At 37.2% G+C, this 26128-nt stretch overlaps 1 protein-coding gene across 3 annotated transcripts in view; it reads left to right on the top strand.

Annotated features, from left to right (window-relative positions):
* The window catches only part of clip2 (CAP-GLY domain containing linker protein 2), a 68510-nt gene that overhangs the window by 10579 nt on the left and 31803 nt on the right, over positions 1 to 26128 (top strand). For all 3 annotated transcript variants that reach the window (XM_035951331.2, XM_023277003.3, XM_023277005.3), the window contains exons 3-5: positions 13173 to 13675; positions 22212 to 22336; positions 24083 to 24296. In XM_035951331.2, coding sequence (XP_035807224.2) covers positions 13173 to 13675; positions 22212 to 22336; positions 24083 to 24296 — 842 coding nt within the window. The remainder of the gene's footprint in view (positions 1 to 13172; positions 13676 to 22211; positions 22337 to 24082; positions 24297 to 26128) is intronic.

The following is a 26128-nucleotide window of genomic DNA, read 5'->3' as shown; positions in this document are numbered from 1 at the left end:
AAATGACCCAGAACTGTAAATAAAATGTAAAACAACAAAAATAAGCCAAAACTGTAAAAAAGAAATGTATTCTTGTACTGTACAATTACAGAGTTTTGTTTGAGTATTTAAATTAAATAAAAATCTAATTATTTGAATATTTGATCAATACAGTATTCCAAAGATGTTTGGTTTTTTTTACTAAAATAGTAAAAATATTATTAGACTCTTGCTTTTAACAGAAATGTGAAATAAACAGACATAATGTGCATATAGTGATGCTCATTTATACTGTAAACAGTGATGTTTTTGACTGTAATTTTAGGAATAATGTTAATGTTATTATACAGTTTTTTCATTGTTTTGTTAAATTACATATAATAACTAGTAAAACTGAAGAAAAAAATTACAAATTTATACTGTAAATAATGTTCTACATGCAAAATCTACATTTTACTAATAATAATTTGTTGTTTCTCAATGTGTGAACTCTAAAATTGCATAATTTTAGTTATATATCAGCTAAAAAAATCATTATTTTACAGATATTTGCTATTAATTGAAAGAAAAAATATATATTAAAAACTAAAAAAGAAGACAAATGACATTAAATTTTGAATTTGAATTTTCCCTGTTGGCTTACATTAGAGAGAATGAAATCACAGAAAAAAGTTTTAATTTTACAGGTTTAATATGAAAAAAACAACAACAGACAAGTCAAAACTGTACAAAAGAAATTTATTCTTTTACAATATATGAATCTAAAATTGTAGAGTTTTGTTTGAGTATTTAAATCAAATAAAAATCCAATTATTTTCACTTTTATTAGTTTTTTTAACATTACAGTGTTCCAACTTTTGTTTTTACTTTTTAATTATTTTTTTTTTTTGCACCCTTGACGGTAGATTTTCACTTTCACATGCCAGAGATGATGTATAAAATGTATTTAATGTAATTTTTTTTTTCCTGTTTGGGTGATATGAATTTTAAAAAATTATATATATTTTAGTTTTCCATCTCCTTTACAGACATGTAAAATAGTACAAATATTACCAGACTCATTTTTTTTTTTTTTACAAAAATCTGAAATAAACATATAAAACATGCATCCAGTGTGTTTGTTAACCACACATTTGACCGTGCAGCTACTGAAAAATCGTCTGCTAACCGTTACAGTCGGTGACACTAAATTACAACCTCTGTCTGCACAAAGTAATCACAGCTGTTCGCTCTTAAACGCGACCGCTGTGTTTATCCTCCACAGTTTCAGCTCACATGACGTCTCTGAGTTCTGCTGCTGCTAAATTACAGCTTCGAGTCGAGCTGAAGGAGCAGAAAGGAAGAATGGCCGGCCTTCTTCGCTGGTTTCTCATTAGCATCGGCGTGTATGGGAGGCCTTTTATCAGTGTGTGTCACAGTTCATGCTGGTGGTGGAACTGCACGAGAGCGACTTTAAGAGCAGCTTTAAGACGCATTTTAACCAATCTTACAGTGTTAGAGATTAACTCAGCAAACTGTGATTAATGTTGGCAGAATCACCAACATTACAACATTTATTACAGCCAGAAAATGTAAGGAATTGAAGGAATTGTCAGATTTTCGATTTCTTTACACGATCCTTGAACTACTCATCTGTGATGTGTTGCTTTATTGGGAAACGTAGCCAAATCTAGGCTTAAAATTGTGGTTTAAAAATTCACCAAAATCCATCCATTAGCTTAAACCAAATTCTGTGAAAAATAGAAAATTTTGTGCCCTTAGTCGCAACAAAGAAGCCAGTAGTGACCCAGTTGTGATCAACAAGCATGTGACAAAAATTCAGTGACTTTTTTGTTGAACTACAGGCAGTGTGCCATTTTTATTAGTAATAATAATTTGTTCTTTTTTAATGTGTGGCTGTAAAATCACACAGTTTTACTGTACTTATATCAGCGAACAAACCTTAATTTTTACAGATATTTGCTATTTGAGAAAAGAAAAATACATTAAGAATTTAAACAGGAAGGCAAATAACATTCAACTGTTATTTCAGGGATTCAATTACAGACAATGAATTCATAGAGAAAATGTGAATTTACATGCTAAAACAAATAACAAAAAAATGTATAAAACAAACCATACACTTTAAATAGATTCTGTAAAACACATAAAATTTTGTGCTCTTTGTCACAACAGTGAAGCCATTAGTGACCCATTTGTGACCAATAGTCTCGTGACAAAAATTCAGGGACCTTTCGGTTGAACTGCAGGCAGTGTTTACACAGAGCATACAGGACACAAGTGTGGAAACAAATGTAAAATCTACAATATGTAGTGACACCATTTTTATTCCAGTATTGGTAAGACGTGTGGAAAAATGTTTTACATGTTGATTCCAGGTTTTTTCAATGTGAAATACATGAATAATTGAAAAAATTCTGCATTTTTTTAATGATTTGTGGTATTATAACGGCACCATACTGCACAAAAAAGACATTTCTGGGTTCTCTCTATCTCTAGTCCCGGTCTTTCTGTTTCCATCGAGGTGCAGGACTTATATTGCCGTGAAAAATGAGCCCACAGTGAGAAAAAGTGTGACAATAAATAAACTACCTAGAAACTGCACAGTGCAAGAGGAATAATGCAGAAAACTAAGCATAAAAATCCACTGATGACAGTGAAAATTAAGCTACAGAACTGCTTCTTTACTCATCATTCATGTGTGAATAAGTTCTGTACCAACATAAATGAGAAAAAGCTTTCTAAATATTAAAAGCTGCATCAAGACATAAGGCATAAAGAGCTGTTGATGCCACAACATTCTTCTCTTGGTTCGTTAAAGCCACTTATAGGCATTTTGAGTGAGAATAAACAAAAGTCTCTTTCATTTATCCGTCTAAGTTTGGCCTGGAGGTTGTTAATTTCTCTGTGTGTGGAGGCAGAAGAGCTCATATTGTGTCTGAAATCGTCCTGAAAGCGTCCATTAGCAGCTCAGAAAGCTAATCCTTTAATGTAGCATCAGCCTGGAGCCAGTCAGCTGCTGCAGGAGGTCATCGCTGCCCCATGTGTGACCATCGCCTGCCTGTGGTTTTAAACTGTTTGTTTCCAACAAACGTGAACTCATTCATTTGCTCACATCCTGTTTGGACACTAAAGAAAACACACAGTCACGATAAATGCTGCTTTATTTTCCAGCTTTTTGTGGAAAAGCTGCATCATCGTGTTAGTGTTAGAATCATTGTTTTATAGATATTTGCTGAAAGAAAAAAAATGTATAAAACAAACTGTACACTCTAACCGGATTCGGTAAAAAACTAAAAATTTTGTGCTCCTCGTCCCAGCAGTGAAGCCATTAATGACCCAGTTGTAAGTGACAGTCGCCTGACAAAAATTCAGCGACTTTTCAGGTCGCACTGCAGGCAGTGTTCACACAGAGCAACAAAGAAACAAGTTTGGAAAAAATTGAAAATGTAAATATTAAAAATATCTATAGTATGTAGAGTCAACATTTTTATTCCAGTATTGGTAACAGATGTGGGCACTTGGAAAAATGATGAACCTCTTCATTTTCCAGTTTTCCATGTTTCATTTACGTCTAATGACGATGTGATTGCTGTGGTTTTTACTCGTCACATTGTCATTACAGCTTGAGTTTTTATTTTGAAAGGTGTAATTATAAAGTGTCAGGATGTATTTATAGATACGTGACGTTTGTATGTATGTTCCACATACAAAATCTGCATTTTTACCAATAATAATTATTTTCTTTTAATGTGCGACTGTAAAAATCACACAGTTTTACTATATTTATATCAGCTAAAAAATCATTACTTTACATATATTTGCTGAAAGAAAGAAATATGTATAAATCAAACCGTATGCTCTAACCAGAAACGGTAAAAAACAAAAAATTTTGTGCTTCCTATCACAGTCGTGAAGGCATTAGTGAAGTAGTTGTGACCAACAGTCACCTGACAAAAAAATTAGCGACTTTTAGGTTGAACTGCAGGCGGTGTTCACACAGAGCATATAGGAGACAAATATGGAAACAAATTTAAAATCTATAATATGTAGTCAACATTTTTGTCTCCAATATTGCCGGCAGTTGGAAAGAAGTTATATATGTTGACTCCAGGTTTTTTCAATTATAAAAAAATGAATAACCATTAAAACCGTGTCGGTACGGGAGATGTAACTGATCGTAAGTAGTTTTGACAGCTAATATAATTCTAATGAACATCTCTAATTACATTTCTGTCATCTACAAACCTGTTTTGACTCGTCCTAATTATGGCGTTTTGTCTTTTGTTAGTGATGAGATTCACTCTGCAGTTTTCCACATTTCATTTATGCCTAATGACGATGTGATTGCTGTGGTTTTTACTTGTCAGATTGTCATTACAGCTTGAGTTTTTGTTTTGACAGATGTAATTATAATGTGTCAGGATGTATTTATAGATACGTGACGGGCAGTCAGAGTGACTCAAACTTTTATTTTCACGTCCATAAATAAACCTTTTCAGGATAAACCAAACTTCACAGATGCCTTAACAGACATTATAGTAACTGAAATGCAAGAAGTCTGTGATGTAGCTTTGAGTAACCAAGGTTTAGATAACTTCAAGGTTCAGAAAAACAAGTCTTCTGTAAATATACTGAACTGGTTGGAACTAGACAGTAGATGGCTCAAATACTGAGACCTGCCACTGGTATTTTAAACTCAAAGCTGAATATTAGATTTCTTTTTAATAAGGTATTGCTACTAGTTAGATTAGAAGGTTCCTTCCACAATCATGTCTGTACAGTAAATATATAAGATTAGCACTATAGCTTAGCATAGACACTGTGTATGAAGGAACCGCACGTTTTCTGGGTGTTTCCTGCTCCTGTCACTATTTTACTCACTGTGAGATCATTTTCACTACAATATAGGTTTATGGGTCACAAATATGACCAGTTTTGTTGCCACTGTTGGTTAATTTACAGGTTAACCTGTCAGTCTGTCTGTTTTAACAGGAAAAGGCCTTGTACCTATAAGGGTCATTCCATGTCAACTCAGTGAAGGCGGTTGGTTGACCATCTCAGAATCTCAAAAAACAATGGCAAGGAATGATCTTTGGCATCTGAAACTGACATCTGCCAGTTATTCAGCTGAAGTTCCAACATATATGTATGAATTTCAACATGACATAGAGGTTTTAAGTGAAAAATTTAAACTTGTTTGCCAGAATTTGCTGCATTCTCTCCATTCTCAAGAAACATCTGAAGATCTCCTGAAAGTCTGAAGACTCTAGGACATATACTACAAGAGACATGGACATCTGAAAGTCGCATCTCGTCCAATTTCCAACTTGTGAATAATTTATTGAAAACTTCTTTGGGTGGAAAATGATGACAGCGTTGGAATTTCTGCTGAAAAATGGGCAGATTTCAGCTTCCGGTGCCAAAGATCAGTCTTACAAAGTTTTAAGAGATTCTGAGATGGTCAAACAACCATCTTTGCTGAGTTGACATGGAATGACCCATGATTATGTCCTTCCTACTACATCAACTTGGCTGTAAAATGCTAATAAGATATAGCATGGAACTGAGTCTTGTTTGCCAGAATTTGCTGCATTCTCTCCATTCACCAGAAACTTCTGAAGCTCTGCTGATAATCTGAAGACTCTAGAACATATACTTCAAGAGACATGGACATTTAAAAGTGCCATCTCATTCAATTTCCAACTCGTGAATGATTTATTGAAGATTTCCACCCAATGAAAAATTATGAAAAAGCTGAATTTTTGGCAAAAAAGATGAACAGAAGTCAGCTTCAGATGCTGTAGATCACTCCTACAAAGTTTCAAGAGATTCTGAGATGGTCAAGCAACCACCTTCGCTGAGTTGACATGGAATGACCCATGATTATGTGGTCCTTACCACCTCAACTTGGCTATAAAATGCTAATAAGATATAGTAAATTGAGGGTTTTTTCTACCAGAATTTGCTGCATTCTATCATACACCAGAAATGTGTGAGCATCTCCTGAAAATGTGAAGACTTTAGGACATATTCTTCAAAAGATATGGACATCTCAACATAGCATCTCATTCAATTTCCAACTCGAGAGATTTATTACAAATTTCCATTGGGTAAAATACTATGAAAATGTTTGATTTTCATCTTAAAAATGGGTAGATGTCAGCTTCAGATGTATAAGATCATTCCTGCAAAGTTTCAAGAGATTCTGAAGTGGTCTAGCAACTACCTTCTCTGAGTTTACACAGAATGACTCAATAATTATGTCCTTCCTACTACGTCAAGTTGGCTATAAAACGCTAATAAGATATAAGTGAGGCCTCAGTGAGCACATGGAGGGATTAGTTTCCTGTTCCAGATAGTCTTAACAGCGACCCGGCCTCATATTCCAGATCTGTTTGTTGGTTTTAGCTGGGAAGACTGTGAGAAGGGTCCACTGTGTCAGAAGTTGGCAGAGTTTACTTTACTAAATTTAAAGAACTGTTTCGGCCTCTTGAGGAAGCTGTAGTTGGGGAGTGAATGAAGGACGCCTTCCCCCCTCCCTGCTTTTGATGTGGAAATAACGAAGCTGTGCCACCTCGTCCGATGCAGCGTCTCCTGTGACCTTGGAAGCTGGTTTTGCTGCAGAAATATCTCAGCTGTAGTTGCAGACTTTGTAGCTGTTTTTTCCATTTGTTGGACTCTACGATGCTTAAAGGTTTTCTGTTCTTAATGCTAGTTTTATGTTCACTTTCCATTTTTGGCTGTAAGTGATAGATGGCAGTGAGTAGATGGGATACAATAAAGACTCTAGACTGGATTTAAAACCAAAACATTGTATGTACTTCATGTCTGAAACAAGTGATGGAGTTTTAAATCTTTTATCTTGGTATTTGTAATTTTATACCAAGATATGAAGAACCATCTGTGCATTGTAGGTATAGATGGCAAATGTGTACCTCAAAATTGTGGTTTTATAGATATACAGTGATCTCTTAAATTTTAAAATTGAACAATTGAATGTCATGTCTAAATTACGATTCTTTTAACGTCGTCTAGTAAATGGTGGATTAAAGGTTCTATATTGTGGCCGTTTTCCAGCAAATTAATGAAAATCTCACGTCTCCAGAATGTGTCGTTGAAATTTCCAGCTTAAAATACAACAAAGGTGGTTAATTTCACCATAACTGGATAACTCCTGTTCTAAAGAGGCTGCTCCAGTGTCTGTAGTTTTAAATGTCAACGGCCCCTTCAGGAAGAACACTCTCTCTGTGTCAGTGAATGACAGTACAAATCAAAACAGTTGAAATCACGGCAGCTGACACAAATTTGAATGAATGTGTCAGATGAGGACTTTCTATCACTGCTATCTTTGTCTTTGAAGTTTCATTTTACACGGAAATATTGGAAAAGTTGCACAGCTCCTGTTTTTATCTCGTGTTTGGTGAGTTTGTCGGACAGCATTGTGGTTACGAAATCAGTACTTTAATGGTGCAGAGCTGCAGATTGGAAATAGCTGCTGGTTAACATGACATCTTAATGGTCTGTGTTTCACTGTTTCATACTTTTTGTTTTGTCTAACAACACAAACAGAAAAGTATGTAAATAAGAACAGCTTTACTGGGAATTTATCAGTATTAAAATGCAATATATGTGAGCACAGGGAGCAGGAGAGAAGCCAACAGATGTAAACACTGTCTGAGTTTAAGCTGCACTGAAGCACAACAGACGGCATTAAATGCCCAGTCCTCATTTATTGGTCTCAAATGGATTTTTTTTTGGTTTCCACCATCTCAGAATATTTCTCAGGTTAACATTTTCCATAGAACTCCAAACTGTGGGCATACGATCAAAGCTAACGGTAACATTAGCCACATCATCCACCCAAGGTGCTAACGCCAGGGGTTTTCCTGTTGTTGTGGTGATATTGCCATCAAATATAAAAGTAATCCAGTCTTAAACTTCCTCAAAAGGGACGGATATCTCCTAAAAATCTTGATAGTGCGTAAAAAGGTTGTAGGGAAATTCCAACCAATAATCACAAATATCCAGGGCATGGAACGTAGGACTGAAAAGTTTTAGACTCCTAAAGGTCAAACACGTAGCTCACAACAAGAGACGATAACCTGCTTTGTTTTTGATCTTATGAAAACAATATTCTCATTTTATAGTCTCTAGCATCTATCCTCTCATTTTCCTAAGCATTGGCATACATAGTAAAACAAAAAAACCCACCAGTGCAAACACACAAAATTAAAAAATAAGAAAAACATTCAGATAAATGAAAGAGTGACAACTAAAAAATGATGTAGTGCATATCTAAAAACTGTGTTTTGTTTTGACATATAGATAATAATGATGCAGAATACATGATTTTACCACTCTTACTTAAAGCAGTCATTTTACTACTGTGAAAAAATTGGAAAAATTAACTCTATAGAACAAAAACATAGCGCCGGCGCTATAATTACATATTCATTTTTGTTTGGCGGGAGATTTGAAACCAGATAAGATAGAGCAATCATTGTTTTTGCATATAAAATCTGTGAAGTTACGGTAACATTTCACACATTCACCATGTCTCAGAACACTTTTTCGTTGCAGTGATGGGACTGTAAAAATACTCAATAAAGCGCACATAACAAAAGTCTTTATAAACGAGACCACGGGATATTGTGCAACTTTTTACATTTACAAATTTGAGGGATACAGCTATGCAATGTCTGTAGTTTGAAATATATGTGAAAAAAACAGACAGTTTTCATTTTTTTAAAAGTTTATTGCACTTTTAAGCAATTTATTGTAGTAGTTAAGACATAAATCAATATATATTATTAAATTTTGGGATATAAGGGTTATATTGATGTATAGCAAACAAAAATACTCCATAAAATTGCACTACAGTATGCGAAAATGTAAGAATGTATCCTGGCGGACAATGGCAGGTCTTAAAGGGTTAAAGTTAAAAATGAATAAATAAATAAAAGTAATCCATTGGGTCTTTAGTTCTTCAGATACTGGGAGTGCATGAAGACTCTTGTGTTCACTCTTGCAGCCAGCAGCAGCAGTGAACTCGGAAACATTTTAGAGTGAACAGAAGCAGCTCTGAAAAGTAAATAAATATGGCAGACTATGAAGAGCTGCTCATTTTCAATGACTCAACTGGAATAAGATGGTCGGCTTACCAAAAGTTCCAGCTAGACTCAGTGAAATTCTCAATGGCTTGTAAAACTTGGGCTCTATCTAGTTGAGGTGGAGCTTTCCTTTACACTCCCAACAACCACAAACCACACATAAAATATGGATTTTATCTGTACGGGAATCTGAACGAGGCCTGGAATACCTGCAGCCTGCAGCCTGTAGCAGCCGGCTTAACAAACCAAGTGTGCAACCAAATGTAGGTTATGATGCTCTCGCTCGCTCGCTAATGTCTAAAATGATGCTGCGTTGACACACTTGAAAGCCTCAAATTGATCAAAAGTGAAAAACGCTCGGGGTCAGCCCCCCTCCATCTGTCAGCGCTCACACAGCTGCAGCCACGGCATGAGCCTCGGCCCATTTAAGACTAAAACACAAACAAAAAAAAGGGCAAGTTGGAGCCTGAAGGTGATAGTCATTGTGGAAAATGATCGTAAATAAGCAGAGCTAAAGAGGCCAGAGAAAGCCGGGTTGAGATGGGGGGATAATTGGGAGGAGGAGGAGGGCCGGGAGGAAGCTGTGGAGGTTTCATTGTGCCGAGCTGATGAATAGTGGGATTCAGATGGTGGTGGGAGGTGGCCAAGCACAATAGTGAAAGTAAGGGCTGTGTTTCCAGTCTTCCTTCTGCCCAGGATCCTTTTACCCTCGTTCCCCCGTTGCCCCGGCAACCCAAATCATGGGTTAGCTCAGGTTTTAAATGCCACGCTGGCTTCTCATCAGCCAGGATCACATGTTGTTGGTGCCTGACGTCAACCTGTTTTACTGTTTAAAAAAATACTAGTCAGGCTGCTGAGTGACGTGTTTGAACCCTCCTTGTCAAGTTCACCCATTTTTTAGTAAAAAAAAAAAAATACAAAATAGTCTAAAGTATTTTTTTGCAATGACACTTCTTCTGCTTGGCTCAATAAGTGAAATCAACATATAAAATGAAAATCATTTCACATATTCACCTTGAACAGAAGAGGCGTTTCAAGTTAATTTATCACCTCCGTGTAAAGAAAAAAAAATCAGGATGTAAAATAAAATTTGTAAAAAATTAATGTCATGTGAAAATGTTGTATTTCATATGTAGATCTTTCCAGTGTTTATTTAAAAAAAGTTTTAACATATTTTTTATGAAAAAACAACTGAATTATCCCCATTGAACCATCATCTGCGACCCCATTGCACTGAATATTGATTGAAATGATTACTCATGGGGTTAAAAATGAGATATAAGCAGTGTTTACTGAGATGATGATATTTTTGGATAATTAAACTGACCCTGGAACATTACTGCTGTTCCTGAAAAAAGAACCTAACAGGAGGGTTAAAGGTGGTGCTTTTCATCTTCTGTTAAAGCTCCACAGAGGCAGATAGACCAATATATGCGCTTTTGAAACTCAAGATAATGAGGTTTGAGTTAGTTTATAAAGTGTTTCGCATTGAAACAAGATGCTTAAACAGATTATAACCATTCTTGTTATGTAAAAAAAGTCTCTTGCAAGTACAGTAACTCAACAAAAGTAGTGTTAAATGCATGGAATACTGTGGAAGTTGTGCAAGTTGGATCAATATATTTTTCTCGATTTAAAAAAAATACTAAGTTGTTTTTAAATAAAATATTGAACGGAAAAATGGGAAATTAGGAAATCAAAGTGTTTTATTTCTGTTTAGCTTGACAGGGCATTAATTACATGCTCAGCTTCACTTGTATCAAGACATTATTGTCTCTGTTTCGAAACTGCATTGAATATTGTGAAAGATCTTTATGGTAATATATGATATGGTGTCTTTTGAAGAAGCTGCCAAACATACTATATGGAAAATTAGCAAAATATATGCAAGAGTTGATCACAAAATTACAATATGGTGCAGTGATACACAGCTCCCAGTGCTCATGCAACCTACAGTGGACGTCTTGTTTTATAAACATGTCAAGCAGCATCAACAATGAGCGTTGAATCTCTTAAACTGTGTCAAAATGGTGAATCTTCAAGTTGTAGTACATTTTGAAAAAGACAAAGCAGTCACAGGAAGCCAAGTCTCCTCGATTTAGTCGAAGAGTGTAAGAGTCAGTTCCTTCATTTTGATGGAGGAAGTGGTATCTTAGGCTGTTTTTTCATCTAATATCCTTTTATTTTGCTGGGTGAAGTTGCTAGGCAGGCAGAGAGCAACGGTTGTGTTGTTGTGGACAAAAAACTAGTGTGTAATCATCATGTTGTGACTGATACGCCGTTGCGCCACAACTTCAGGTTGTTTGTGCCGAAAGTTTTCCCTCAAACACCGCAGAATGTTGCAGTAGAACTCAGATATGGTGTCTTATGATGAAGTTGCTAAAGATACGGTATGGAAAATGAGCAAAATATATACAAGGGTTGATCAAAAAATTACAAGACGGTGCAGTGATACACAGCTCGTAGTGCTCCTGCAACACTCGAAACCTACACTGGAATTCTCATTGGGTAAACATGTCAAGCAGCATATATGAATCTCATCTATGAATCTCTTAAACTGTGTCAAAATGGTGAATCTTCAACTTTAATTTCATTTTGAAGAAGACAAAACAGTCACAGGAAGTCAAACCTGGTGCCTCGGGTGGGTGGAGAGCGTCGGTTGTGTTATGGTAGAAAAAGTAGAGTATAATCAACATGTTGTGACTGATACGCCATTGTTGGCAATGAATATTTTCCCTAAAACACCTGAGGATGTTTCAGTCCCTGTCGACAGTCCGACCTTGGGGATGACATCATGGTGCTCAAGGATGTTAATGTTGATGAAAACAACAAGCATAATTCTGGTACTTTGCAGACCTAATCTGTATATGCAAATCAAAGTTCCTGTTCAATCTTGAACCCAGACGTCACTACAGAATTCTCCTTTAGCTCGTTAGTCGTGACAACGAACTGAATCTCAACCGTTTTAACAGTAAATGTTCTCAGGTGCTTTTCTAAACCATCTCTGCTGCTTTGGATGGAGCTCACAATCCAGCTGTGGTCCCAGCTGCAGAAAACACAACAATATGGGTCACTCTCAGACGAACCAAACGAGATGCACCTTTGAAAAGGTTCCTCTGCTCAACGCCTGCAATGCATTATCATCTTTAATCGCTTGGAACAAAATTGTCACAGTTCCTCCAGACGCAGCACATTCCTAAAAACGTCCAAACTGTATCGTCAAGTCGAATCTTCTGTTTGAAGTTGTGCTCGTTTGTGTCTCGCATGACAACATATGGAAGCAATTGGGGCATAAAGTATATAAAGCAGGAACTGTCGGGGCCCTTCGGAGCCTCGGGCCTCCATCAGGGTGTCGGGGAGACGGTTGTGGCACCGACCGCTCGCAGATAAACACTCTTTTACTGGCGGTGCTGTGCAGCAGACCGCCTGCTAATGGTGCCCTGCTCGCTTTACAGGCTGCCGTGGAAAAAAAAAAAGAAAAAGAAAAGAGAGATCCAGCTCATGTAAGTGTCAAACAGGCGATATCACAGTGCTGCATGGCGGGGTTAATCACTGGCACATCACAGATACCATCCCCCTGACCCACTTTTACCAAGAAATTAGAGTATCGCCTAATCTTGCAACAAACTGCACTGTTGTGTCGGGTGTTGATGCAACACAAGCACTTTTTTTTTCTTCTTTTTTTTCTATCCGCCTGCATGACACAGTGGAACCGGATGAATAGGGTGAAGGCAATTCTGGCCGACTGTGAATGAGGATGTCCTCACAATGTACGCAGTGTTTACAACTTGACATACCGATGAAGGGGGGTTTATCTCATAGATGTAATTAAACAGTTTTACTCCTTTCAAGACCATTTCTTTCTACTGTTGCCCTCTTCTATTTCTATTCTGTGAAGAAATAACTTTCTCATGAAGCGTCAAGCACCGAGGTCCAAAAACACCAAGATCGTGAGACTCGTCGGCCGAGGAGTCTCTCGGTCTTGGTGTTGTTGGACCTCGGCGCTTGACGATGGTCGCAACATAATCGCATAACAAATTCCCGGTCACGTCTGATTAACATGCTTTTATTTCTTTCCAGGCATTCCACTCAAGCCCACCACACCAACTAAAATCTCCGAAGAGGGCGATGATGTGTTGGGGGACTACACCGTGGGCGAACAGGTCTGGGTCAACGGTGTCAAACCCGGAGTCATCGCCTACCTCGGGGAGACCCAGTTCGCCCCGGGACAGTGGGCCGGCGTGATCCTGAATGACCTACTTGGCAAAAACGACGGTTCAGTGGGCGGCGTGCGCTACTTCGAGTGCCAGCCCCTGCAGGGCATCTTCACGCGACCCTCCAAGCTCACCCGACAGCCGGTCGGAGAGGGGAGCGACAGCCACTCCACCGACTCGGCCCAGAATCAGACTCAGCAGGGCGGCGGTGGCGGCGCCCCCGGTGGTCAGCGGGTGGTGGTGCCGCTCCGAGAGGGGCTGCTCAACAGCGCCGTGAAAACTGGGAACGAGTCGGGGTCCAACATGTCTGACAGCGGCTCGGTTAAAAAAAGTGGAGATAAGGACCTTCGAGTTGGAGATCGAGTTCTGGTGAGTAAGTTTGTGCTGAAAATGTGTCGAGACTTCATCTAAAAGTCCAACGAGTTGTATTTTATCACAAACAAAACAAGTACAGAGTTACAGATGTCAGGATACTTGAGCAGATGGTAAATGGTAAATGGTCTGTATTTATATAGCGCTTTACATTATACATCACATTCACCCATTCACACACACATTCACATACTGATGGTGGATGTCAGGATACCATGAGCAGGATACTCAAGGGTTTGGTGTTTGATGTTACAATAACCTACACTACCATTCAAAAGTTTTAGGTCACTTAGAAATGTCCTTATTTTTTAAAGAAAAGCAATTTTTTTCAATGAAGATAACATTAAATTAATCAGAAATACAGTCTATACATTGTTAATGTGATAAATGATGATTGTAGCTGGAAACGGCTCATTTTTAATGGAATATCTCCATAGGGGTACAGAGGAACATTTCCAGCAACCATCACTCCTGTGTTCTAATGCTACATTGTGTTAGCTAATGGTGTTGAAAGGTTAATTGATGATTAGAAAACTCTTGTGCAGTTATGTTAGCACATGGATAAAAGTGGGAGTTTTCATGGAAAACATAAACTTGCCTGGGTGACCACAAACTTTTGAATGGTAGTGTATAGGGCAGCGACCCAAAGTTTAAAAAAAAAACTTGTCTGTGAAGATTCTCAGTCATCCAGGTCGTGGTGATCGTAGGAGCTTCAGTAGAAATCAACTGGACTTCTCTTGTAGGTTCTTGAAGACGTTTCACCTTCATCCAAGAGACTTCTTCAGTTCTGAACTGCTCTGAACTGAAGAAGCATCTTCGATGAGAAGATGAGAAGTTTTAGAGAGATTTCCTATGTGTCCAGATTTTAGGGACAACTTGGATTTACATTTAATTTGTTTCTGTGCTTGTCCCCTCTTTGCTGTGGAAACACTGCCTGCAGTTCATCTGAAAAGTCCCTGAATTTTTGTCACATCACTGTTGGTCGCATCTGACTCACTAATCACTCCCTGTTTAGACTGAAGAACACACGATTTTATGTTTTTTGCGGAATCTGATTACTGCAAGCAGTTTATATTTGGCATTTTTAAAAAAAATTTGACATGCTAGTTTTAGCTAGTGGCTTCATATTTGCAATGAGGAACACAGAATTTTTAGATTTTTTACAGAATTTGTTTAAAGAGACACATTTATTTCTGGCAAATCATTAGAAATTTTACTAAAATATATAAAAAAGTCACAGATGAGTCGTTAAAGAACCGTAGTTTCTGGCTCAGTTTTGTAGTTTCTGGTTCTGTTTTTGTAGTTTCTGGTTCTGTTTTTGTAGTTCTGGGTCAGTTTTTGTAGTATCTGGCTCAGTTTTTGTAGTTTCTGGCCCTGTTGTTGTAGTTTCTGGCCCTGTTTTTGTAGTTTCTGGCCCTGTTTTTGTAGTTTCTGGTTCTGTTTTTGTAGTTTCTGGCTCAGTTTTTGTAGTTTCTGGTTCTGTTTTTGTAGTTTCTGGCTCTGATAAATGGTGTAATTCTGCTGATTTTTAAAGACAACATGCCTTTCAAACCTGCCATTAATTTGGAATCAAGATGCTTAACTTGTCTCTTATTATTTAGTTCCTGCATAGTGGTTTGGTAGACAGTTTACCTGCAGTTAAAATGTAATTTCAGATGGAATAAGTTGGGTAAAAATCGAAAATATCTCTGGAAATGCAAGTGGATCCCAAAAGACTGTAGAAATAGGCCATGAAACAGGTGTTTAGCAGGATATTTCTTTTTTTCTAGAAACCAGACTGTTTACATGCCAGCTATTCCAGGAAGAAGGAACGTTTTCCATCTTCATCACAGATGTTCCTTTTGGGAATTTACCACACAGTGGAAACTTTGGGCATCATAAGTGATCCAAACTTTTCATCCATCCATCATTTTCAAGAGAGACTAACTGCAGAGAATAATACCAACCTTCTCATCCAGCTCTGTGACAAATGCGAATATAAATAATTTCACAGTTGAAGCAAAGCTGGCAATTAAAATTCATGATACTTAACTGTATTTTCTGTTATTATTTGACATTAAAATAATCTATAGTACCTGAATGTAATTGAATAATTAGTCCCAGTTGATGGTTAATTACAATTTGCCATTAATTCCTGCAGCTGTAATGTGATATATTGGAGGTTCATTGTGTTTTTCCTTGTTTTTTCTTGAATTCAACCTTCATTCAGCTTCTATTGAACCTTTATTCTGTGGCCTGTCGTTGCAGAGAATAATTTTTATCTGCTTTTTGCTTGTTTCCTCATTGACGTAGTGTCCAGTTCATGGAAATATCAGTCCAGTCACATTGCTTTCCACTTACTGATGGACACCAGGGATAGTTACACTGCCTGCAGTTCAGCCTAAAAATCCCAGAATTTTTGTCATGTGACTGTTGGTTGCAGTTGAGTCACTAATAGCTTCAGATTTTGTGTTGAGGAATGCAGAATTTTTTCTTTTTTTCAGAATCCGGTTAGTTTAAATGCTCTATTTTTGGTGAATTTTTAAATTGAGAATCATGAAATCAGTTGTAATGTGATATATATTTGAGGATTGTTGTGTTTTTCCTCATTTTTTCTAGAATTCAACCTTCATTAAGCCTTTATCAAACCTTTATTCTATGGCCTATCATTGCAGAGAATCATTTTGATCTGCTTTTTGTTAGTTTCCTCATTGACGTAGTGTTCGGTTCATGGAAATATCGGCCCCGGGTCACGTTGCTTTCCATTTGCTGCCAGGCGCTGGGGATCGTTACATCAGATCCTGCTGGTCAATACTGTAAATCACTCCGGATTACTTTCAGCACTTAAGAGAGGAGAAGCCCAACTGCTGACACATTGATCAGTGAATCCATCTATTTCCTAAGCCTCTCCTGTGTAATCTATCTCGCTGCGACGGCTCGGATGTTGCTGCTGGAAACGCAACATAAAAAATTCTGTGAAACTCAGATTACGCTCCGTGGACACCAGGAGAAGACTGTTTATCTCCACTAAGTGTTGAATTATGTCATAGTTCGTTCATGCGCACGTTTTCGTCGAACCTTGGGCTCTCTTGCCGAGGGGCAATCTTGAACCGAGGTCAGGCTTTGCTGATGCGTGTTCTTCACTTTGCCTCCAGAGGATGCTCCTCTGAATGTTTTTAAAAAAATCTGTTTCCCAAACAGCCTCAGAGGCTAAATACAGGATTACTGTCTCCACTCGCCTCGACATCTTTGACACCCGAACCCTCGCAGGAAGCAGGAAAGTGCCTCTCCGCCAGCTTTACTGTTTAACCAGAGGCCTTTTCTACAGCTGCAGAGCTCAGCAGAGGTTAAATGAGTGTTTTCTCTCAGTGGGTTTGCATGCGATGCGGCTGGTGTTTATTTGGATGTTTTGAAAGCCGCTCAAATAGTCGCAGAAATTCCTTCACACAAGCAAGAAACGGTTGTAGAAGCACAAAATGGTTGCAATTAAAGAGATGGTTCCCAGATTTAATTTCTTTAAAATGTGACCACGTTTTAAGTGCATGCTGCAGTGTTTGCTCATAACAGCTTTCAAAACAAGTCGGACATTGAATCCTGAATCTTGAGTAACACGACTACAGAAAAAAGCAGACAGGAAGTGAACAAACTGTTCATCACAGTGGTTGTGTGACCTACAGTCTGATGTGATTATTATCTGGAAAATCAACATCTACAACATTTTTAAAAGTATGTTATTATCAGGTCTGGAAATAAATGGTGGCTCTACATCCTGTCGATGTTTCACTACTTAGATATAATAATTCCTTTCCACACTTGTCTCCTATCCGTTCAGTGTAAACACTGCCTGCAGTTCAGCCGAAAAGTCCCAGAATGTTTGTCCCGTGACTGTTGTTGACTGCTGACTTCAAAGATTGTGCAGAATTTTTGTGGAATACAGTGATTTTGATGAATTGCCAGGATTGTACGCTCAGATTTGGTTCAGTTTGTGACAGAACAGCAACTTCTAACGTGATGCATCTTCAAAACCTGCTGCCAGGTTTAGATGTTCTAATGGTTTATACAGGGCTACTCTGTCACCAACCAAAACTAAGAATTATAATTTTATTTGTGTGTGATTTTGGATAATTATATTGGTTTTGATCAATTTTGGACTGATTTTCGTCAATTGTGAGCCATTTTTGACAATTTAGAGAAGTTTTTAAGTTTTTAACCGTCTTCTTCAGATTTGGGGTCATTGTTGAACATTTTGCATCATTTGGGAGAACTTTCTTCTTGTTGTGGCCATTTTTTTGTCATTTTGGACACATTTTGTATCATTTTTGACATTTTTAGATAGTTTTAGAGAGTTTTTAAAGTTATTTTAGGCAAATTTTGGGAAATTGTTTGACAGTTTTGAGTCATTTTGGATGTTTGTTAGCATTTTGGACAAGTTTGTTTCTTTTCTTCATTGTAAATGTGATTGTGCACTAGGAATTCCTCCCTAAGGGTCCTGGTAATTTTAAGTTACTTTGGACCAAAAAAACCCCCAAAATTTATCAAATTTTGTTCAAATTGTGAATTATTTTGGAAAATTTTAACAATTTTAGGTCTTTTCAGAGAAGTTTTGAAGTTATTTTATGCAAATTTTGTGTCACGTTTGACAACTTCTAGTCATTTTGGACAAGTTTGTTTCTTTTTTGAACATTAACATGATTATGCACAGAAACTTCATCCCAAGTCAAAGGATCTCCATATTTAATATGATAAACTATCTGGAAGCCATGAATATCTGCATCAAACTGACAGCGAACCATCTCAGCTCAGCGTCTTGTTTTGGTTTTGGTCAAATTTGGATCAATTTTGATTAATTTTCGACAAATGCTGTATCATTTTTGACAATTTTAGGTCATTTTAGAGAAGTTTTAAGTTATTTTGGACAAATTTTGGATAATTTTTGACAATTTTGAGACTTTTTTTAACAAATGTTGAGCTATTTTGGACACATTTCATATACATTTTGACAATTTAGGTCATTTTAGAGAAGTTTTAGGTTATTTTGGACAAATTTTGGGTTAATTTTGATAATTTTCTCATCATTTTGGACAAATTTTGAGTTCATTTGGACAAATTTTGAGTAATTTTGGATGTTTGTAGTCATTTTGGACAAGTTTGTTTCTTTTCTTCAACATTAACACAGTTGTTCACAGGAATTTCATCCTTAATGGTTGGATTGTTTCGAGTCCTGCTAATTTTTGAATTACTTTGGACCACAAAAAGCAAAGTTAGGCTCTTTTTGGACAATCTTGCATAATTTTTGATAATTTTAGGTCATTTTAGAGAAGTTTGCAAGTTATTTTGGACAGATTTTGTGTCACGTTTGACAGTTCTGAGTCATTTTGAGATGAGCTGGGATGATTTTATGTGGTACCAGTCTGTTAAACGGTGCTTTTGGATGAGTTTAACAGGATCCAGGATGCAGCTGATGCTGACTGGCTGTCTGGTACTTTGACACTGAGTCACTGAGTCTGGCAGCGAACCACCTCAGCTTAACGTCTTGTGACAACACTGTGTTTCTTGGCACGACTTCCTTGTTGGCCTCAGAAGCCAGTTCAGTTGCTGAATATTAATTTGACAGTATAAATGTGAAGAGTGACTCACCACTGCTTTTTTTAAATGAGTTTAATTCTGAACCCAGTAGTGTGTCATATATATATATATATATATATATATATATATATATATATATATATATATATATATATATATATATATATATATATATATATATATATATTTATCTGCAGCTTGGATGCCCTCCAAACACATTTCTGAGAAATGTCCTTAAATATCAAATTAAACGGTCGGTTTTAAATGCTGCAGATGTGCGAAAACATCTGGTGCCCTTTCACATCTGTTCGTTCTGCACATTAATTCCACTAAAGCCTGTGAATGAGAACACAGTTATATAGTTAGAGAAACTCTAAATGTAATCCAATAGAGGTAGATGTGTCAATAAACAAAGTCTGAATCAGTGAAATCCTATTTTAGAGTGACAGGATTTCCTCTTTAAGGAGCGTCGGAGTGATTTTCTGGGTCCTACACGTGGCCAACATGTGTGAAAGACATTCGACAGCTGTTCCGGTCAGTGTCGTGTGGATTTTAGAGCATCTTCCTGACAGGAAAAGCAATTTTGCAGAGCTGTGCGAAGTGACGACACTAAATATAGCAGCAGATGATTTCCTGAGATGAGTCGAAATTTGGTGTAGGTTGAAGAAATAAGCTCAAAAGATAGACTGAAAATGAATAAATAACTAGTTTAAGATGTGTAAAAAGCAGAAATTCTCAAGTTTATGTGTTTTAACCCTCGTGTCGTCCTGCGGGTCAAACTGACCCGTTTTAAAGTTTGAAAATTTAGAAAAAAATATATTTTCACAGCGAAACTTCTGATGTCCACATTTTCAACATTTTTGGGAAATCTTTGAACATTTTTTGGTGGAAAAAAAGTGTTTCCTAAGAACATTCACATAAAAATCTACCAAAATCCAGCGAATTTTGCTGGATTTTGGTTGATTTTTTTTTTGTGAATGTTCTTAAAGAAAATATCAGAAGTTTTACTGAAATATATGTAATCACTAGATATTTTTAGGATTTTTTGGGAAGATTTTTATTCATTTTTTGAAAATATTTACAAGGATTTTCTTGCCAAATTTGTTGGATTTAAAAAAAAATAAAACTTCTAAGGGAAACTTTTAAGGAATTATTGGAATTTTCTTCCTGAAGGTTTTGCAAATTTTCAGAAATTTGGGGAATATTTTTGCTGAATTTTTGGATTTTTTTTATACAAGGAAACAATATTTTTTGTTGCCCATAAATGAGGACAACAGGAAGGTTAAACACGAAGATTTTCCTGTTTTCACTTTAAATGATTGTAAAAAAAAAGAGCATTTTAAAGCCCCTCTGGGTGTCCCTACATGTCTCCTGTATTTCTAATCACACTTTAAACTTGGAGGATGTCCAGAGTGATCTGTGCCAAAACAGTGACAGTCCTGCACATCCTGCAGAATGTAGATCATACCACAAAGCGCTGACTGAACCAGCATGCTGCCGCTCATATATCACAGATTTACCAGCTCTGGCGTACGTCGGCTGATATGTTAAGAAGCATATTAAGTTTTCAGATCAGAGTATCGCAGCTGAGCAGGCAGAATTACTGAGTCTGTTCAGAGTAAGTTCATTGAAGACCAGATTTGAGGGATTTAGTGAAAAAAACTGAACACTATAAACACCATTTGAGCTTATTTATAGACTGAAGACATTTTGATTTGTTGTAATGGGAGAAACACCTGCAAGGTTTCCCAGTTGGAGATCTTTAAATATTTAAAATGACAAAATTCAGTTATATATTACATGCAGCAGGTTGCAATAAAAGAGAATAATCCTTTATGGTTTCAAGTGCTGCGGTGAGTCCAGCTAAATCTAATTTAAGCATCGTTAATTTTAGTATTTACACTGATCCATTTTCTACTGTGACGTGTCCTAATGTCTTCTGAGAGCTGCTTATTAAAATGATTCCAGTCCACACAATCACACACATTTACCGGCTCAACTTCAGGAATCATGGTCCAAAACAAAAAATACAAGAATCATGAAGACGTGTCTCTTAAAAAGGAATTATCTTTTCATGGAGCCTGACAAGGTTTGGAGTTTGAGGCCAGTATTCATTTTTTTGAGTCAAAATATTAGATTTATGTTTTTGTTTCAGCTTTTTTTTTTTTTTTTTTTTTTTTTTTTGACGTGGACCACATAAAGTCGTTTTAACCTTCTGAACTTCAACCAGTTTCTGAGCATATTTGGTCACAATTTTACTCACTGTAGACTAACTTTTCACTGTAATATAAATTCCTGCACCTCTATGGAAACAGAACAACCGTGACTAGAACTAGAGATGTCTTTTGTACAGTATGGCAGTTGTACATCTTTGAGTGGGCGACTCATGAACAGCAGCTATAGTCCCTGAAGCAGCAGCCTGGGTTCGATTCCCACTCATGGCCCTTTACTGCATGTCTTCCCCCCATTCTGTGTCTTCACTGGCCTGTCAAATAAAGCCACAAAGACCCAAAACAAACCACGAGATGGAAATTAACCATACGGCTACAGTCTCTTGTATTTACGTGGAAATGTACGTTAATAAGAACTGTCCCATTTTGAAGAATAAATCAAACATAAAAGACAAAACGAAAATTTAATTTCTTTGATTATTTGTTCTGTGAAAATTGAAGAAAAACATAAAATGTAAACTAAAACACATTAAAGTCTGGAAAAAGTGATCAGAACTTCTTCTTGAATCCATTTCAACTTCAACTATGAAACAGAACCACCTGAAAAGAAGGAATTATGGGAAATGTTGTGTAAGATTTTGACATAAATGCAACCATGATGGTATTGCATCTACTTTGATATTGAAACATGAACTAACAACGACTAATAAACGATGTTCCGTGGTGCTTATTCTTCCTCTACAACTCCATGTGGTGCTTTTAACTTTAACAGACCGTCTTGTTTTTGTTGTTTTCAGGTCGGAGGCTCTAAGATGGGAGTCATCCGTTACATGGGGGAGACGGACTTCGCTAAGGGGGAGTGGTGTGGGGTGGAGCTGGACGAGCCTCTGGGGAAGAACGATGGTGCCGTCGCTGGTACAAGGTACACAAAAACACACACATATACACACTTTGTTGGCCTCAAAACCCCCAAATTCCTTCGCTTTTTTCCCCTGAAAGGAAATGGAGGAACCAGCAGCAGATCCAGCTGCTCGGCACCATTAGTTGGTCTCAGTTTAACCCTTTGTGTTTGTCGTTTTTATCATATTTTTTTATTTGAATTCAGATTCCACAGACATTCGTTTCATTCCAGCGCGCGGTTCTTTTGTGTTTTAGGGAAAAAAGCTGCTCAAAATGGGTGAAATATGGTTGCAGACATTCTGGAGTGATGCTTGAATTTTAGAGCCAAAGAGACAAAAATGGAAAAAACAATAAAAGAGCTGCAAAAAGCACAGTGCACTGACATGATTTAGTTAAACGACATCCATTTATAGTTTATTCCAGGACTTTCTGCATGGATGTGAAGCAGCCAGATGTTGGCAGATATAGAAATAAGAGGAGAAAATACAAATAAAACACCATGTGATCGAATAATAACTCAAAAAACATGAAATAAAAGCACAAAACCTCCAGAAATAATAGTCTGATGATTCTGTAGTGAAAATATCCCAAGAAGAATTAGTAGACGGATTAATATATGTGCAATGTTTGATTCTCTTCTTTTCTGACTGTTGAGCAGATTATGTTTTCAGTTAGTTGCTCAATTGTTTCGTTTATGAATTGTTCCTTTCATAAATGACAAAGAAAAGCAGCAAATTCATGCTTTTTAGATGCAAATGTTTGCATATTAGCTTATTAGCTTGTTTGCACATTAATTTTCTGACAAATCATCTTAGTTTTACTATTAAAAACTCACTAATATGTGGATAAATTTCCTTTCTAACTGACAAAGAAAAGCAGCAAATTCATGCTTTTAAGATGCAAATGTTTTCTGTTTATTTCTTAGAAAACAGCTGAAAAGTTTATTAGCTTGTTTGCTACTTAATTTTCTGGCAAACCATCTTAGTTTTACTATTAAAAATGTACTAATATTGTGGATAAATTTCACCTGTTATGACTCAGTATTAATATTTGTTCCTGCATGTACATTTCACACCAACATAATCTGCATTAGAAGCTGCTTTTTCTTTGCTTTATTATGTTGCAGGTGCAGTGGTGCCTTCTTTGCACGTCTTGCAACAGTTTTATAGCCGATTTCAAGGATAAACTGTTTAATTAGGGGTGAACAAAGAACTTTCAGGCCAATTGGCACCTGGTTGAAATTATTTCCACTTTTGTATGTTAATTTCCAGGTTATTGACTGTTTAGTCAGTAAATATCTACATTTTTGACACCTTGAAATACTAATATCCAGATTTTTGACACCCTGGTCAATAAATATCCAGGTTATTGGTACTTTGGAACGTTAATATCCATGTTTTTGACTGTTTGGTCAATACATTTTTAGGTTATTGGTACTTTGGAACCATAGTATTCAGGTTTTTGACACCTGGGTCAATAAATATCCAAGTTATTGGTACTTTGGAATGTTAGTATTCTGGACTTGACACCTTAGTCAATAAATATTTAGGTTATTGGTACTTTGGAATTTTAATATCCAAGTTTTTGACACCTTAGTCAATAAATATCCAGGTTATTGGTGCTTTGGAATGTTAATATTCAGGTTTTTGACGCTTTTGTTTATTGAAATGTTCACACATGGCAAAAAAATAGATGATTATTTTCCACCAAAATGCCTCCAGTCCACGCTTAGAAATGTTACTCCAACTTCTGCTTCTTTTCTCTGCAGATACTTTCAGTGTCTCCCCAAGTTCGGCCTGTTCGCTCCGATCCACAAGGTGATCCGCATCGGCTTCCCGTCCACCAGCCCGGCCAAGGCCAAGAAGAGCAAGCGGGTGGCCATGGGGGTGTCCTCGCTAGCCCACAGCCCCAGCAGCTCCTCCATCAGTTCAGTCAGCTCGGTGGCCTCCTCTGTGGGTGGACGACCGAGCCGAGCTGGGCTGGTAAGACGACTGCAGACGATGCGTTGAAACACTCTTAAAAGGAATTACTTGATGCTTTTTGGGAAATATGCTCGTTTAACGTTGTGCAGGGACCCGAATGAGAACCTTGTTACCGCTCTCATGTCTGTAAGATGTTAATAAATTAGCTGTAGAGATACTAACGGGGAGAATTTGTTGCGTTTAGACAGAGCAGAGAGGAGGCTCACTTTTAGCCTGCTGGGTCGCCATGGTAACAGATGCTGCACAGCTAACTTCAGAGTTAAATCAGCCGTAACAAGCGTCTCTCTTCAACAAATTATTGTCCTGGCAATTCCCTCTGAGGCAACATGTTTTATCTGCAAACATGCTGAGCTTTTACGTTACTAAAACCACTCTATCGCACACTGTATGCATCGTGTTGCCATGGGAACCCGGCATGCATTCAGCTGGCGATGCAGAAATCGCATAAACTTATATTTGGTCCTGATCTGCTTTCCACAGCTAATAGAACACACATTAGAGAACTTTCCTATCTATCACAGAGAATATTCAATCAGTAGCATTAATTTCACTTTAAATTTCACCAAAAACTGGACTGATTTCCACAAATCTGTCTCCATAGGACAGTGTCAGACCTAAATGTGCACTTAAATATGTATTAAAGTTAACGTGTCAGAGTTCAGCAGTCAGATTAGAAAAAAACATCTGCGTTGGGAGTCGCAGTGATAAAATAAACGTATTCATTTATACATGTCTTGCTATATTGGAAGTTGCAGTATTTTTTAAAGTAATAAATCTTTACAGTCCTTGTAGCTTTTTATCATAACAACCTGTTTCTGTTGACTAAAGTAGGCGATGCCTAATTGGTCCATATTTTGTAGGAGAATTGAGTCAAATGATGTAACAAATGCCTCTTTTTATGCAAAGCAGAAAGCCTAAATTTAACTAAGAAAGTTGATACCTGTTATCTCTGTCTGAACCTAGCTTCACTGTGGACCTTTTATGATTAGCTTTTATCAGTCTTCATAGATAAATATGATGTTTTTACTAGAGAGCGCTTTGACACAACAGCCATTGGCATGTTTTGGATTAATTTGATGTTTATTTCAGCACTTTCAGTTTTTGAAATGTGCTTTAGAAAGAACTTTATTGTCATCATTATGATGTATGCTAAGCTACGCTATCCAGCTGCTGTCTGGGAGACATGAGAGTTGGACGGATCTTCTCATCTAACTGCTTGCAAATAGAGAAAATGAGCATATTTCCCAAAATGATTCCCTTAAAAAAAGTGAGTAAGTAAACATCAGAATAGGTGTTTTATCAAGTAGGAAACCGAAAGAAATTAGAGCTGCAAGCAGCGTTGAACGGACCCTCGCTGTTTGATGACAAGTCACCATTTTCTCCCTGAATCATCATCAACGTCTTATGGTCTATGTCACCACATCTGAGGTGAATATGGGCAACCGCCTAACAATAGTACATCAAAGTGTAAAACATGTCCTTTCCTGTTGCCATCAGGTGACGCTATGACTGTGAATGATATTGACATATGGATGTGATCAGGGCAGGACTCTGATTAAACATGTAAAGTTTGAGGCAGGTTGGAGCATGTAGAGGGTAGTTAGACAGCACTTCCTGTTTCATGGCAAAGCATCAAAGTTCAGGGGGCACCATGGCCATGCCCTTTGACTTATGGGGAAGATTTTGATAACTTTTCATCATTACGGCTTGTTGTATATACCGGCCAAATTAGAGGTCTGTTGGAGTAACCCCCGATCACAAGTTAACCCCAGAAAATTACCCAAAATAGCTCCAAATCTTACAATCAACTCAAAATGGCGGACTCCTGTTGG

This window comes from Amphiprion ocellaris, chromosome 14 (genome assembly GCF_022539595.1).
Source record: "Amphiprion ocellaris isolate individual 3 ecotype Okinawa chromosome 14, ASM2253959v1, whole genome shotgun sequence".
NCBI classification, from domain to species: domain Eukaryota; kingdom Metazoa; phylum Chordata; class Actinopteri; family Pomacentridae; genus Amphiprion; species Amphiprion ocellaris.
This window is presented reverse-complemented; position numbering and strand designations above follow the sequence as displayed.